Genomic DNA, 14986 nt, shown 5'->3' with positions numbered 1-14986 from the left:
TCAATATAAATACAAATCTAAACGACCATATTTTAAAGTTTTGAACAAATCCTTTACTTGATCATAATCTGATTAACCACCTTTAAAACAAATGTTTTAATCAATACCACTATATAATGCTGCCTAAAATATTACAATCCTAGCTGCGTTTTTAATATATCATTGCAAAACGTTGTAGTGCAAATAATCGTATGCGTGATTTCCTGTTTTCAATTAATTGAATATTCTCGTAGCAGAAGGTAGTGTCCGTAATTTCAAACTAAGGTAAAACTACTTATGTAATCAAACACCGAAAACTGTTTGAACGACAGATGTAAGTACCTAATTTTTTAAGCCGACGATAAATAAATAGATTTTGATCTTCACAGCACCTTCTAATATCCATGTAAAAACGCGTCCTAGTTTTGTTATCTTATGAACTAACCTTTATTTTCCAGTAGTTTTCTGTATGTATATATAAGTTGAATACAGCAGTTTTAAGACATTAATTTCGGGCTAGCTTTAGCGAAGCGAGAAATTAATATTTTAAAACTGCTGTATGACAAAATACATATAATGTAGGCGAGGAGTGAAAAGGCAGTCGTAATAAGTTTGTTATTCGACGTTCGTCTTTTGATATTTTTTATGTAACAAAATGGTATTTGGCCGAAATATACATAGAATATAGGTAAATTTTTATTCTTAAACTTATATATTCTAGTTGTTTTGGTATACATTTGCATGCAGTTATGCTGTGTTCAGTTCAGTAATTGTTGTGCGCATGTCTAACGGAAGACGCAAATACAAAAAACATGAAAACTCGACAAATAAGATATTTGTCGTGTTTTCGTGTCGGCGGGGCGAAAACACGAAAACTTGACAAGTAATGTATTTGTCGTGTTTTCGTGTCGGCGGGGCGAAAACACGACAATTCGAAAACACGACAAATACCTGATTTGTCGTGTTCTCGTGTTTTCGTGTCGGCGGGGCGAAAACATGAAAACACGAAAACTCGACAAATAAGGTATTTGTCGTGTTTTCATATTTTCGTGTCGGCGGGGTGAAAACACAAAAACACGACAGCACGACAAATAAAGGGCGTAAATACGACATATTCATACCCGCAAAAACGAAAACTCGACAAATAAATATTTCGTGTCGGCGCCCTTTAAACGTCGTGTTTTCGTGTAAAACCTTTTGTCGTGTTTTTGTGTTGTCGTGTTTTCGCCCCGCCAACTCGCCAACACGAAATGGCAGAAATCAGCTACCATAGATTATACTTGTGACGGCAGATAAAACGTTTCCTTATAGGGTGCTATATATAGACTTTTAACGATATGACAGGACATTTTAGGATAACAGGAAATTGTAGCTTTGTTTCTTACGAAGAGTTTGAAACTAAGTTACCGACAGATTACATTAATTATTATGTTGGTCAACATGGTAGGAAAGTTTTATTGCAGAGGCAACTCAGGATTGAATCCTATACTTGATTAAACATTTTTTAGAACAGTTAAGAATTACTAATTCATGTTCTAATGTTTATAATACGACCAAACTTCAGTTTTAAAGAAAGATTATTTTTAGCCATAAGCTGGATTTCAATTCCATGAAACCATATTTGCTTTTAGGCGATGTAACTATAAGTATTTCAGCCACATATCCGATCCAGTGAGCTTAATGAATAATCGTTTGAGCTTTATATATTGACCATTTAATCTTTCGTTTATTAGTTTAACAATACTTGCGTGCAATGTCCCAAAGAGTTATCCAGTGATATCTTAAAACAACATGAAAAGCAAAGATAAATATCCAACAAGGAAAGCCATGTTCCAAAAAACGCAGCCTCCCCAAACGTTAACCCCGCACGCGGACGTGCACACGACAAACACACACTCACACAAAGCAAACACACTGGGACAACACGAGCAAATAAAGGAACACAGTTGGCCACCGCCTTGAAACGGTCAGCGACAAAACCATTACTGGGGAGCTTAAACTGGTTTATGGTTCCAAAGTCACAGGACAGAGTAAATAAAAGTTATCCCCGCCAAGTGAAACCGTAACATACGCAATGGCAACAGAAGGAAATATGTAACACAAAAATGGTCTTGACTATTTATATAAAAAGCAATCCTTAAGAACCTAAAACGCATGTACTCAATGTTTTTGCAGAAGACAGAGCAACAAGGGAAACACCCTTAATGGCTCAATGAAACAGGCCAGAAGACAGAAATCAAAATAGTTCCGTCCCGGTGGGATTTAAGGACTATCTATCGTAGTGTCCTTAAGTCACATGATGATTGACATCTGTAGGTAAATTATAAGGTACAGGTATATAATTACAGGCATCGAACCGTTCATTACAAAATATGAACAGGCAAATAGAAATACTTGTGTTCATCCAAAAATCAAGCCATGATGAAAGATTTGTTGTGAAATATGAGCCTCTTCCATATACCAGAGACAAGGTCCGAGGTCCCGAGCACTGGGGTCACTTCGCATGCTGTTGTGAGACAAACATTTCAGACATTTTAACGAAGTGTGTAAAGTAATGTATCTATAACAAAATAGGACTGATCGTAGGTATGTATTCCATACAGAATTATGGTTACCATGGAACCGAAAGGGAAAACATTACAACTTTTATCCTCATATTTTGAAATAATTTCACAGAAATGCTTCTTGGGTGACCCTCTAGCATAGTCCATCATTACAGCTTCGCCAACTCCTACGAAAGATTGAGGATATATTTCTATTTTTTAGTTTCTGATCACCATGTCATCTCTTCCTGGCCACATTACCCCACCACCACATAAACTCCAACTTTTTTTTAAATTTTAGATTCGTGTATTTCTTAATAACATCTCTAAATATCACATAATTACCCATATCCTATACCACAACACTTCCCCCACCCCAAAAGGAATAGCAATAACTATTTCTTGATATTATCACTTAGTATCCAGCGTCATCATTCCCTACCCCCCCCCCCCCCCCCCCCCCCCCCCCCCACACACACACCTCCTTCACATTACCCTCCTGCATTTTTGTGGGAACTTTAAAACTCGTCATGTCAGAAAACACCGGCTCTATTTTAAAATAATTTAACAGATATTTTTCTGTCGTGACTCCTTGAACGATGTAGGGTTATAATGTTGTCGTCGTTTTTCTCATGAATAATGAAATTATGAAGGAACGTAGTACAACAATCTATAATGCAAAAATATCAAGTTATAACAACAATTTACATTATATCTGTTGTTTGTCACATAAAGTTATTTTTTGAAACACCACAGCCAATTATCCTTATAATGCGTTTTGAAATAACATATGTTGTCTCCCCTTAACTCTTCACAAATAACAAAAGAGAGAAAAAAAAAGACTTGTCAGTTTGAAAAAAATGGATAATCATGGCGTTTTTAATAGAGAGATATACAGTTTTTGCAAAGACATATATTTTGCATGTGTGATAGCTCTTCTGTTCTTGTTTGTTTGTTTTTTTAGATGTGTCATTTTAGTAAATAGTATGTGAAAGAGGTCAACGTGTTCCTTTTAAATATATATATGCACTTAGCCTTTTTTGCTCTCATTCCTCGGTTTAAAAAACTTGTTAATAAAAAGAATAGAATAACACAAATAACGTTGTTTAAAGATTTTCTTTTCTCATTCCAAATAATATATAGCCCCTTAGAAGGGCAGTAGATTATTTGACAATATTCCTGAGCGGAGCCTGGACAATAAGCAGTTCTTTACTAACTGAAATATCAGACAAGCAGTTACTTGCGGAGAACAGGTTGGTACTGGTGCAGAATCCAGGAACACCGGTAAGGTTAACTGCCCGTCGTTAATTAACTGTGGGAAAACGGCGTTAAACCCAAAACAAACAAACAAACAAATCTGAATTATTTTGTTGAAATTTCTTCACTTCCGGTTACGTTATACTTTCTTTTACGTTGCCGGGTTTAAAAATATTATTACTCTAAAACATCAACATTTTTGTGAAATAATGGGGAAAACAGTGACTTCATTTTAAACCCCCTCCTCCCCCAACATGGTTCATGTTCTTGTAAACTGACAACTTAATCCTGAAAGCTATACCATATGCAATCGATTTTTGGATAAAAATTAGACATTTTCATTTAACTTTTAGCCTGCTTTCGGCAAATGATTCTGCCTTTGCAACCAATGCAGATCAAGAACATCCCGCATGCTGTTAGTAATTTTTCATCGAACACCCCTTCAAATAATAAATCGTAGTGCCCAAATTGAATGATGAACCAGTCCATTTTTGAAATTTAGAAGGCTAAAGGTAAAAGTTTCAGATATTTCAAAGTTCTGATAATAAATACAATTTACCGTTAATGTTCCAGTTTTGGAGGTCTGAATAAATAATTTTGTGTATCATTTTGACTTTTTTGGATTGTACTATAGCTTCAGTGAAGCGCTAATGATGCAGAAGGTGCTCGTTCTGGTATAATTATATACTCAAGGAAAAAATTTCGAAACTCGTCATTTTGTTGTTGTGAATCTGAAATTCAAACAAAAGGAATTTTGGGTAGTCGGAACCGAGATTCTGCATCAACTGCTCCAACCCTGCTGTTGGAAAAATACTTATGCACAGCAAGGGCAAGGTTTTTCACCAACACCATATATAAAAATAACTGACAAGATCGCTATATAAGAACTATATACGTATATTAACATGGAATACATTTTTCAAAGTGATAAGCTTTTCAAGGTCATCCGAGCCATCTTGGACAAAATTAAAACAACAAGCAATAACTAAGAGAAGAACTCTTTAAGACTTGTCTTTCGTTCTAATCCTTTCCATCAACCGTACTTGTATAGTTAGTATGTTAATATTATTATGTACATATGTATATTGTTGGGAATAAATATGTTTAAACCAAGAAAGAGACGGTGGGTAACATACATACAATCATTTGAACATGCATTTAACGCTTTATAGAATGATTGCACTGGCACGACTTCTTTACTAACCGGTATGTCATTTGTTATGTGCCGAGGTCAATGCGTGATCAGCAGCTCAGCAACATACGGTCAAGTAGGAGTCGTCACTGTCATATGATCTGAATTAGTCTGGATGGATAAATGTTAGTCACTCTCTCCGGGTGGGGGAGGGGGGTGGGGGGAACACGGTAAATGTTTTGTACATTCACAAGAATGCACCGAAGTCTTCCGGTTGAGTTAGAATGACTGTGACAATTTGCAATCAGTTAGATGTACATGCAAATCGTTGAATGGTGTTCTTTGAATGGCGACTGAGAATAAAAACACAAATTATAGTTTATTAGTTTATTTATGTTGTACACCGATTTGAAACAAATTGTCCCTAAAGTCGTAATCAGGGATTTTATGCTTATTTGTGTTCAAGTGAGTTCCAGACATAATGAATGAAATTGATCAAAGTCCTGGAAGAAAATGTACAGACAAGACGGTTGCTCTTCAAAGGTACGAATTTTTTGTACTTATGAATGAAGCAAAGTTGTGCGTCCTTACTGTCTGATAAAATAGTAATTAATATATTGCTATATTAAGAAAAGGTTATCGTATATCACCTATGTTTTCTGTATGACATTTTACAAACATCGTTCATTCAAAGTATGGACGGTACAGTCACTTGTAGATGAATATAATTTGAAAGGTCTATCAGGAGATAGGTCAAGATTACCCTGTCATTCACGGCAATGTCACAATAAAGTGCGCACATTGGTGACTGAGCATGTTATATGGTACAGTATAAAGTAAGGTTTCTTTTGTTGTGATTTATTACAGCTTTCTATAATTCCTTAACCAACACAACAAACGGGGAGTGAATCTGTCAACATTCAGGCGTTTTATGATGTGTTTATACCACTAAAAATGGCCAAAAAATTGTGTTATGCAGGGACTTTTTATAAATGCTTAAAATTCAAAGACGCCGAAATTGTAAATCTTGGTCAAAACAACGCTAATTTTGGTCTTTGGTTATTCAGTTACTGTCACAGGAATACCAGAATATGGAAAAACCTGGGAAGTAACAGAATAAAAAAAAAATACAGCGTTTATGGTATATTCTGTGATGCGTATAAAAACAGTGTGGTATCAATCGGTTGACATGTAATCTTTATGAAAATTTGCAGTGTGTTATAATGTAGCACACAAACCGACGTTGAAGAATTTCAATGGTTTTGAAGGTCTATATACACATATAACTAAGACATTTGGTGTTAAAACCAGCAGTTGGGCTGTCCACAAAACTCGTGTAGGACACGGCCCTCATGAAGATTTCCTGCTTCCAGTAAAGTTTGAGTATTTATATTTTACCAGCGTAAATATGTCTTTGAATGATAAGTATAGGGTATATAACTTTTAACTTTCTGGTTTTGTATAGATTTAATGAAGCGATTCAAAGTAAATTTTGTAGGACACGGCCCCTCAAAATCAGATGTTTAAATAAGTTACCGATTTCATCCTACAATGTCATAAATTTCATTTTGGTAAAATGTAGCATGAAATAGACATTTAAACGGTTGTTACCTAATCAATATTATGAAAAAAATATTGTTTTATTCAAAATATTGAAAATTGAATATTGTAGACAGAACTGTAATTATAAAAGCATAAATATCATACATACATTACTAAAAATATAAACAATAAATTCCAGTTACTAATTATAAAAGCAAAATAATAATAAATACATAAGAAAAACAATTTGTTGTTCGAAAACACCATGCATAAAACCATTAAACAGTTATTAACAAGAAAGTACAAACAAATGTTCTTAAGTCATGGTGTTAGATAGCCATTTCATTAACATCTTCTTGCTCAAAAGTGAGCAACTAACAATAAACATATTTAATTTTTATGAAACAAGTCATGGTAAATCTGTGTGTGATGGACTTAGGGCGACTGTGAAATATGCCTGTTACAAAGCTGTCATTGGTAGCAGGGCAATGATTACATGTGCAGAAGGCCTAATGAAACTCTGTAACAGCAGATTAAGTGTAGACTTTACACAGAAAACAACAAGCACGCAAAGTAGCTTATCACGCAGACAGTTTATGTTCATTGACCAGAAAAACGTTGACAAAAATTATCCAAACATCAAAACAGTTGTTGGTACACTGAAGATTCACTGTGTTAGGTCAGTTGGTGCTATAAATAAGTTGTACACCAAATCGCTAAGTTGTTACTGCCATGAATGTTCAAATCAACCGTGCAACTTTATGAAATATATGTCAGAATGGCAACTGGCAAATATTAAAGTTACTTAAATAGGTAGCCGTGGACTTGCACCATGTTGTAATATAAGGTAGAAAAGTAAATTTTCAGAACTATAAATGTACACATGAACATATTGTTCATATGCATTTCATTCGAACATGATGTTTAAACAATGTAGGTTATTGTAACATAATTTTAGCTTGGTCCGTAAGTACAGGTACATGAAATGTGCTCAGTTTTTATTTTAAACACATATTTTGTTTAATACCTGTCTTTATTTGATCTCATTTATGCATATACAAAATCCAGTAACGATTTTACCATGATTTGTTATGAAATAAACGGATAAAATACTCCAGTGCCTTTTGATAACATTAGTGTGTAGGACACGGCCCCTTGTGGTAGTAGGTGTAAACAAGTCAAAATTTCGATACTTTGTGGATACATTTGTGCTATTCCAACTACGTGCCCTGATGCATAAGACATTGTAGAGTATAAAGATTATAAATTTTCATTTCCTACCGCTTCATAAAATGGCACATTTTTAGGATATGTGCGCACTTTATTGTGATTATGCCGTCAGCAAATAATACAAAACGTACCTACCAAAAGTGTCAATATATGTTGTAACTGAACTGCCACGGAAATTACAAAAAATGAGATATCAAATAAACAGGAAAAACGGTACATGACAAAAATGCCGTACTGTAACGTGGAATGATATGAGAATTAAAGAAAGTGCATTTCTCAGGTGTGACAGCATAAATGTTTAATTAGCAATACGGCGAGAATACTTCGATTGCATTTTGTTGAACCAGAAAACGCCTGCAAAGGTCGTAGAGATAGAGACAAAATATACCAACCTTCCTCAAAGTGTTGAGATAAGATACGTTGTTTGGGCTCCAGAAATGACTAATACAATATCGACGAAAAGGGAGACGTACTTGAGAAGTAGGAGCGAGATTTCCAGAATCTGTGTAATCGATAGGACAAGGGCGAATTTAACAAAGAACAAAGAACATTATGCTTTTTTGAAATTCGAATGTACGATCCAATACCATTTGATTATATTTATAAATAAATATTTCAATAAACATGCATTATATCATGGTATCACAATGTCGTGACGTCCAGATATTTTTGTTGAAAAAAGTCAAATAGTTCTATCAAATTGTCAGATTTCTTTCACATTTTATTACAGTTGAGACTATATCTTTATTTTTGTGTAAGTATTTATATACATCTATATCTTTATTGAAGTATATTTTGCAAAGAACTTCCTATGAGATATAATTCATATTCTGTCGCATACAAGTCATTGAAAATTAAATATGATATTTTCACTGCTTTGAAACAAGATGTGCTGATGACGCAATAGAATAACTAACAAGTGAGTACATATTTACGACACAATATTCGCATTTTACATGAATAAAATTATAGAACCGCACCTGTCTTTAATTGATTGTGTTCAGTATAAAAGTTCTCGTTACAAGTTCCATTAATGTCCTACAGAACCTTAATTGTTGCCGTTACTCGGTCTCCAACCTTCATATATTATTTTTCTGACTTTTAGAACATGAAAGTTGGAAAGATGGAAAGGATCTCCTTTCAATTCTTGCAGATCAAAGCTTTTGAAAAAAGAGCCATCAAGTCTGTTCTTGAAACATTCATCTGCAAACTCTTCCATGCCACAATGTCTAAAGCATTGTGAAGTTTCAAAAACTGAACATCGATAAAAATTTTCCTCAGGCAAATTCTCTCCTTGAACAGAATGCTCTTTGACAGAAGCGGTCGCATCCCTTTCTATTATGTTCCTGCTTGGCGACTTTGGCTCTGAGTCTTGCACAGCCGCTGGGAACATGCTTGAATCGGTCTCTGACTGATCATGAAGGGCATCGGGCGGTGGAGAGACAAACGCCTCGAAGACTGGATAGTTATAATCATGTGATGAGTCCGAATCCAACTCATCGAAATCTGAGTTCGCACCGGACGGGGTCTGTGAACTACACTTAGATATTGATAAATTTGGCGATGTTGGCGATTTCTGTCGTATGTTTTCATCCGAGCTCACTAATCTAGTAGACCTTTCATCGGGATGCAAGTAAAGGCTTGTTTCCTCGGTAACAGATTCAACAGAATGAAATTTGTTTTTATCTAATGCAGGCTGGGAGCCGTGCAGTTGTTTTGTGTTGTGTTTAGCACCAATACCGTCTCTGGCATCACTTTCCGAAGAACACCTAGATATCTTATTAGGAGTCAATGCGTTTGTTACCTTCTTCTGTGATTGAATATTTGAATTACTATCTTTTCTTTTCTTTCTTTTGGTTTTCTTCTGCTTACTTTTTGGTGTGAACCAATTTGATAACTCTTTGTGGGCTTTCTCATAAACTGACATTTTCTCCTGTAAAAATAATTTAAAGAATAAAATATTAATTTTTAACTTGCATTTAAATATTTTTACAATAACTCTTCTTTTTTTTGCATTCGGTAATTTTTTTATTTCTTTTAACTTTCATTCAGAATATTACAACGAAGAAGAATGACTTTTAAAAACTGACCAAAATTTACAACTATCTACATCAGCTTTTGTAATTTAGATTTCTGTATGGAAGTGATTTTAAAGAAATGATACGTATCAATCAAGGAATGCCGCTTTGATAAAATATAACAAAATTGCGATAATTCCATTGTCATATACATGTGTAAATAAATCGGTGTAAGCGCACAAACATTGTCAACAACGATACCTTAACTTCAGGAAGTAAGTGTGTAGGAACCTGTGGATCTAACACCATTGTTGGTCTTTCTGAAATACAAAACAACTGTAACAATAAGAATATGAACTAATTTGCAACAACATTTTAAAGCAAACTGATGCTAGCCGTCAAGTAAGCATCAAAATATGAATGATTAGAAATTCCGATTAGATTAGTTAATTGGAGAAGAAAGATGTCCTGATTATGTGTTTACAGTGAAAAGACAAAATGTTGAAATAGTGGTGAACTCTTAACTCTTAGCCTGCTGCAGGCGAATTTAACAGCCTTTGCAAACAGCTTGGAACCAGATCAGACGCCGATTAAATCGGCGTCTGATCAGGTTCCAAGCTGTTTGCTACTCTGTCAATATTTCTTCCAATTTTGGAGCAAATTGAATGAACTTTACAATTTTAGCAGACGACATTTCCAGCAGACGACAATTTATCTAGCATGCTAAGGGTTAAAGTTCCGTAAGGCTTTTAATTTTAGGTTTAAAACAAATAAATCGAAGACATGTTATGCATACTTACATGGTAAGAACATCTCTACATTCATTATTACACAGGAACTAATACCGCTTGGGTCATAAAGGGAAGAAATCATAAACAGTGGATTCAGTGATATTTTTTACTATATGAATAGATATTCAAATCTTTGGCAAATATTGCAGACAACAGTATATTGAAAATAGGATTTAACAAGAACTATGCATATTTTAGGTTCATAACAAAAATGTGGGGGCCACGTTATCCACAAAGACATTACGAGCCTGCAGTTTAATAAATTTCTGTTTCTAGTAGATTTTTAAATTCGCCGTAACATGTTAGACTATTGTATGTCTAGTATAAAACACGTCACTATTTGTACAAACATTTACCTGGTATTGGTGGAGGGCAGTCAAAGATTTCGGTATATTTCCCATTGGCCTCGTTTTCATCCTCAGACGAATCTGTTGAGATACAATTAAAATTGTTCTTGATAAGTATTAAATGTACCGAAGAACTCCATGAAAAATTAGATAAAAAATTAAACCTAAACAATTCTAGCCGTATTCAACTTTGGGTACCACACGCCTTTCTTTCGTGAAGCAAAATTCCGTAACTTTTCTTCATTTTATAAATCAGTATCTCTAATGGAATCTGAAAATATCAAAATCTAGCACATATAGGAAGTCCTAAATAGTCTCTTAAAAAATAAATTGTGAATGTAAAATCTGATTTTAATCTCTTAAGTACACCACTAGGAACAAATTGTCTATTTTGCGAAATATATCTGCCTACTATTATTGAATAAAGAGTTAACCTTGAAAATCAATATGCACCACATCATACATTGAACTACCCGAATAATTGCGCTCGTAGAAATCAGGACTTCTTAACCAGGTTATCTCAGACTGGTCCATGGATATTATATATAGAGACCTCTCTACAAAATCTGTATGTATGCAGTGACGAAATTTTCTTTCAATGTAGTTGTGCTTCCCCTTTTGGTCTGGAAATGCTCGCGTTTGAAGCTGAATCATTGGCCATAGGTTACTTGGAATTATTAAGGTTTCATATGTCTTCTGTCTGTTATCTCTCAGCCAACCAACAATAATGTCAACGTCAACAAATCGCAATAATTCCATTGGTCCACAGGCCATTGTCAACAGGCCACTATTCAGTTCCTCATTCGCCAGAATTATATCTGTAGGATCAACATCTTTAAACTGAAATACCTGTGGCAATAATTTCAGACGCACCAGCTCAAACAGATGATATGATTTCTCATCTTCGACTCCGGTGAAGTTTACCCTATCTTTCTCACTGAAAGCATATGAATCGTGGCCATCACTGCATTGTAAATACGTTTCTCCATCAGCGTTGTATTTTCTAACAACTTCCAGAATTGTCTTTGCTGGAACGATAATGTTTTTACCTATGCCATTTGATGGCATGGCAACTGTGTCTTCTCCAACAAGCAAGAATCGGGGTAATTCTTTGAGAACCTGTTTTGTGAAAAAGAAATATCAGTATCTAAAGTACTAAAACATGCTAACCTAAGACATGGTGAAAACATGGTGCAAAACTTTTCATAGTCATTAAATGAAGACTTTTTTTTATTTTAAATGTTTAAAAGATTAACTATTTGTGTACGATTTAATATATTCTTAATATAAAATTGTGAAGATGCCTTCAACAAACCACTAGTTGACCGATTTTGATTTTTTTCTCTTTTGCAAAAACAAAAAATGTCAGCCAGTCTGTGTAACAAACTTCATAGTAATTATACAATTATCAATATAATAAATTCATGCAATAATTACCTGCAATATAGAAGCATATCTCATCCGGCTGCCTGGTCTATGAATGAACTTCAATGTTCCATTATATTTAACTGGAATAAGAAAATTATCATCAACAAAATTATCATGTTCCATGATGAAATCAATGCCTTTTTCTTCTTCAGATTTCTGCTTGTCTTTAAAGTCCAGAATTCTAACCTGTGCATATCTTGTTTTCAAACGCCTTTGAAACAGGACTTCTTTGTTTTCTATCGAATAGTTTCCTGCAAGTTCATTCGTCTTAGATATTCTTGCAACTATGGGAAATTCTTCGGTTGTTAGCACTTCACTTAAACTGTTTGTGCCACTTTCCTTGTGAGTGTTTTTATTTCCCGAGTAATTTTCCATCGTTTGGCATTAATTCAAGCTGCAAATTGGCTTTTGTTTCACTTATAATATTAATATTTAAATACATAAGTTCCGTTGAGAAACCAACATTTTATTTCGTTTGAAACTATGAAGTCTGCCTAGTAAACAACGCTAAACACTGAGATTTAAAGGGATCTATTTGTAACTCAAAGTTCTTGCATGAACCAATTTGGAGACGTTTTCTACAACCATCTGTTATTTTGCAGTAGTAGTGTCTTAACTCCGACATTAATACGCAATACATTACATATCACCAAGCTCACTCTTGATGACAAATTTTACTTTAAAGATGTTCAAGTGGCAATTGCTGAAATGAAGTTTCATTGGCTACTCTTAATATTTTGTAAAGTACTTTAACAATCATTATATCATTCAAACGAAAAAGCATTCTGTTAATTTATGCTACCATGGAATGTATTTTGTCTCTTTCCAAAGGCTTGTTAATCGTGCCTTAGAAAAAATGGATTTAAAAATAACAACCTTTTCTCATACACATGTGTTTTGATTTTCTATTTCGTTACAAGCTTGTCATTAAACTACTTTAAAAAAGTACCACCCTAAGGACACCGCCTTAAATTAAAAAGAACTTATTTGCTAAGAGAGTGTAGTGAATAAAGACTATATCAGCCTATAATGTTATCAATTCCTCTGATTTAATGTCACAAAATACCAAGATTTGACTTAAAGTTACTGACATAAAATAGATGCACTGTAGCCGGCTATATAAGAATTACACGTCCGGTAGCTGACTGTATTAGGTAAGAAAGAATTGAAGGGCGAACTTTAGCGAGCCTCCTTATTTTTTTTTTATCACGAGACTGTTAACCTTATATTGCGAGCTACTGAAAATGTGATTCTGTTATTAGTAATTTAAGGCGCCTTTTTCAGTTAATTTAAATCTAATTAATACAAAGCGCGGGAAAATGACGTCCGTAAACAGAAATGACGTCATGACGTTTAAAAGGCGAACAGGTGTCCGAGCACGGTAGGGCGAGGGTACCACCGTTTCCCGAGGAATTCTGTAGATGTTATAACACAAAATAACACAGTAACTTTAAGTTAAAGCTTGGTATTTTGTGACATTAAATCAGAGGAGTTGATAACATAATAGGCTGATATAGGCTTAATTCACTATACTCTCTTAGCAAATTTAAGTTCTTTACAATTTTAGGTGGCGTACGGTACATGGATTTGATTTCTTGATTATTTTGTTTACCGCATGACTCACTTGTTTTCATTGGGTAAGTATAGTTTGGTTTTGAGGTCAGCGATGTTTTTGTACTTTTAATAATGGAACAGTCCGTTATTTAGGTAATGTTATTCAGTACGATAGTGGTTCTTACCTAAGTAAGGCAAAGTAAATCATGAGGATGTCCCTAATCGACAGATGCGTCTATATATTGGACTCTCATACGTCAAAATCAGACTATATTGAGCGTATCAACCTGAAAAGCGCACGAGCTCAGGTAAGTAACCAAATACTAACCTTATTTGAATACAAACCTGCGCTCGTGCTTTGCATGCGACTTACACATAACTTGTGAATACAAAATCAAAACTGTTTCTTTCAAACAATTACGTAGAAAAGTACGCTGTAACATACATTTTTATGATTTCCCCGTTTAATACTACACTTTTGAAACGGGTATGAATACAGAAGCACGCTGACGAATAAATTTAGAGTTGGAACTTTTTTGCAGTTCAAGCATATGCAACATTTGTTTTAACAGTTCGTTTTGTCATGTAAATTCACCTGCATATTTTTAGTAGTTCAATAAAGTGAAACAAATTGCACGATTTAAGTCTTTTTACTGTGTTATAACTTCCACTAATAGTCTGTAATGAAAAGATGTGCGCCGGTCACGGAAATGAATATATTTGTAAATTACCTTTTTATATGAAATAGACATTACTTATGAAAAACAAAAAGTCGTTTATCGTCACTTTCAATCTGAAGACATTTTAACATGGATTCTACTACTCGTATGCTTTTCTCTGTTAAAACACTCTTACGCTAGAATGATGTCAAGTTAACGTGCGGTGACGTCAATGTTTTTGTTGCGACCAAGAAAGAGCGCTACTGTATTTTATCTACTGTTTTAGATTAAGGGAAAATTAGAATCGAAATAGTTTATAGCAAAACCGTGTTTTAACACTATTTATACACTCGGGCGGTAATACGTCGTTCAAATAATTCCACACGGGCTGCGCCCTATTGAAATTATTGAGCCCGACGTATAACCGCCCATCGTGCATAAATAGTGTTAAAACACTCTTTTGCTATAAACTATTTCTTAATTGAAAATTCAAATAGCACAATATT

General features: G+C 34.4%; 1 protein-coding gene across 1 annotated transcript; it reads right to left on the bottom strand.

Annotated features, from left to right (window-relative positions):
• Window positions 1-5283: 5283 nt before the first annotated feature.
• On the bottom strand, window positions 5284-13666 carry LOC123524712 (uncharacterized). Its single transcript, XM_045303127.2, has 5 exons — window positions 12277-13666; window positions 11274-11958; window positions 10849-10920; window positions 9963-10021; window positions 5284-9616 (listed from the first exon to the last, which is right to left on the bottom strand). Exons 1-5 carry the CDS (start codon window positions 12640-12642, stop codon window positions 8732-8734), a joined length of 2067 nt encoding a protein of 688 aa, XP_045159062.2. The 5' UTR covers window positions 12643-13666; the 3' UTR covers window positions 5284-8731.
• Between the last annotated feature and the right edge of the window lie 1320 nt (window positions 13667-14986).

The sequence above is a fragment of the Mercenaria mercenaria genome, chromosome 3 (assembly GCF_021730395.1).
Source record: "Mercenaria mercenaria strain notata chromosome 3, MADL_Memer_1, whole genome shotgun sequence".
Classification (NCBI taxonomy): domain Eukaryota; kingdom Metazoa; phylum Mollusca; class Bivalvia; order Venerida; family Veneridae; genus Mercenaria; species Mercenaria mercenaria.
Note: the sequence above shows the minus strand (reverse complement) of the source record. Positions and strands in the feature narration are given on the sequence as shown.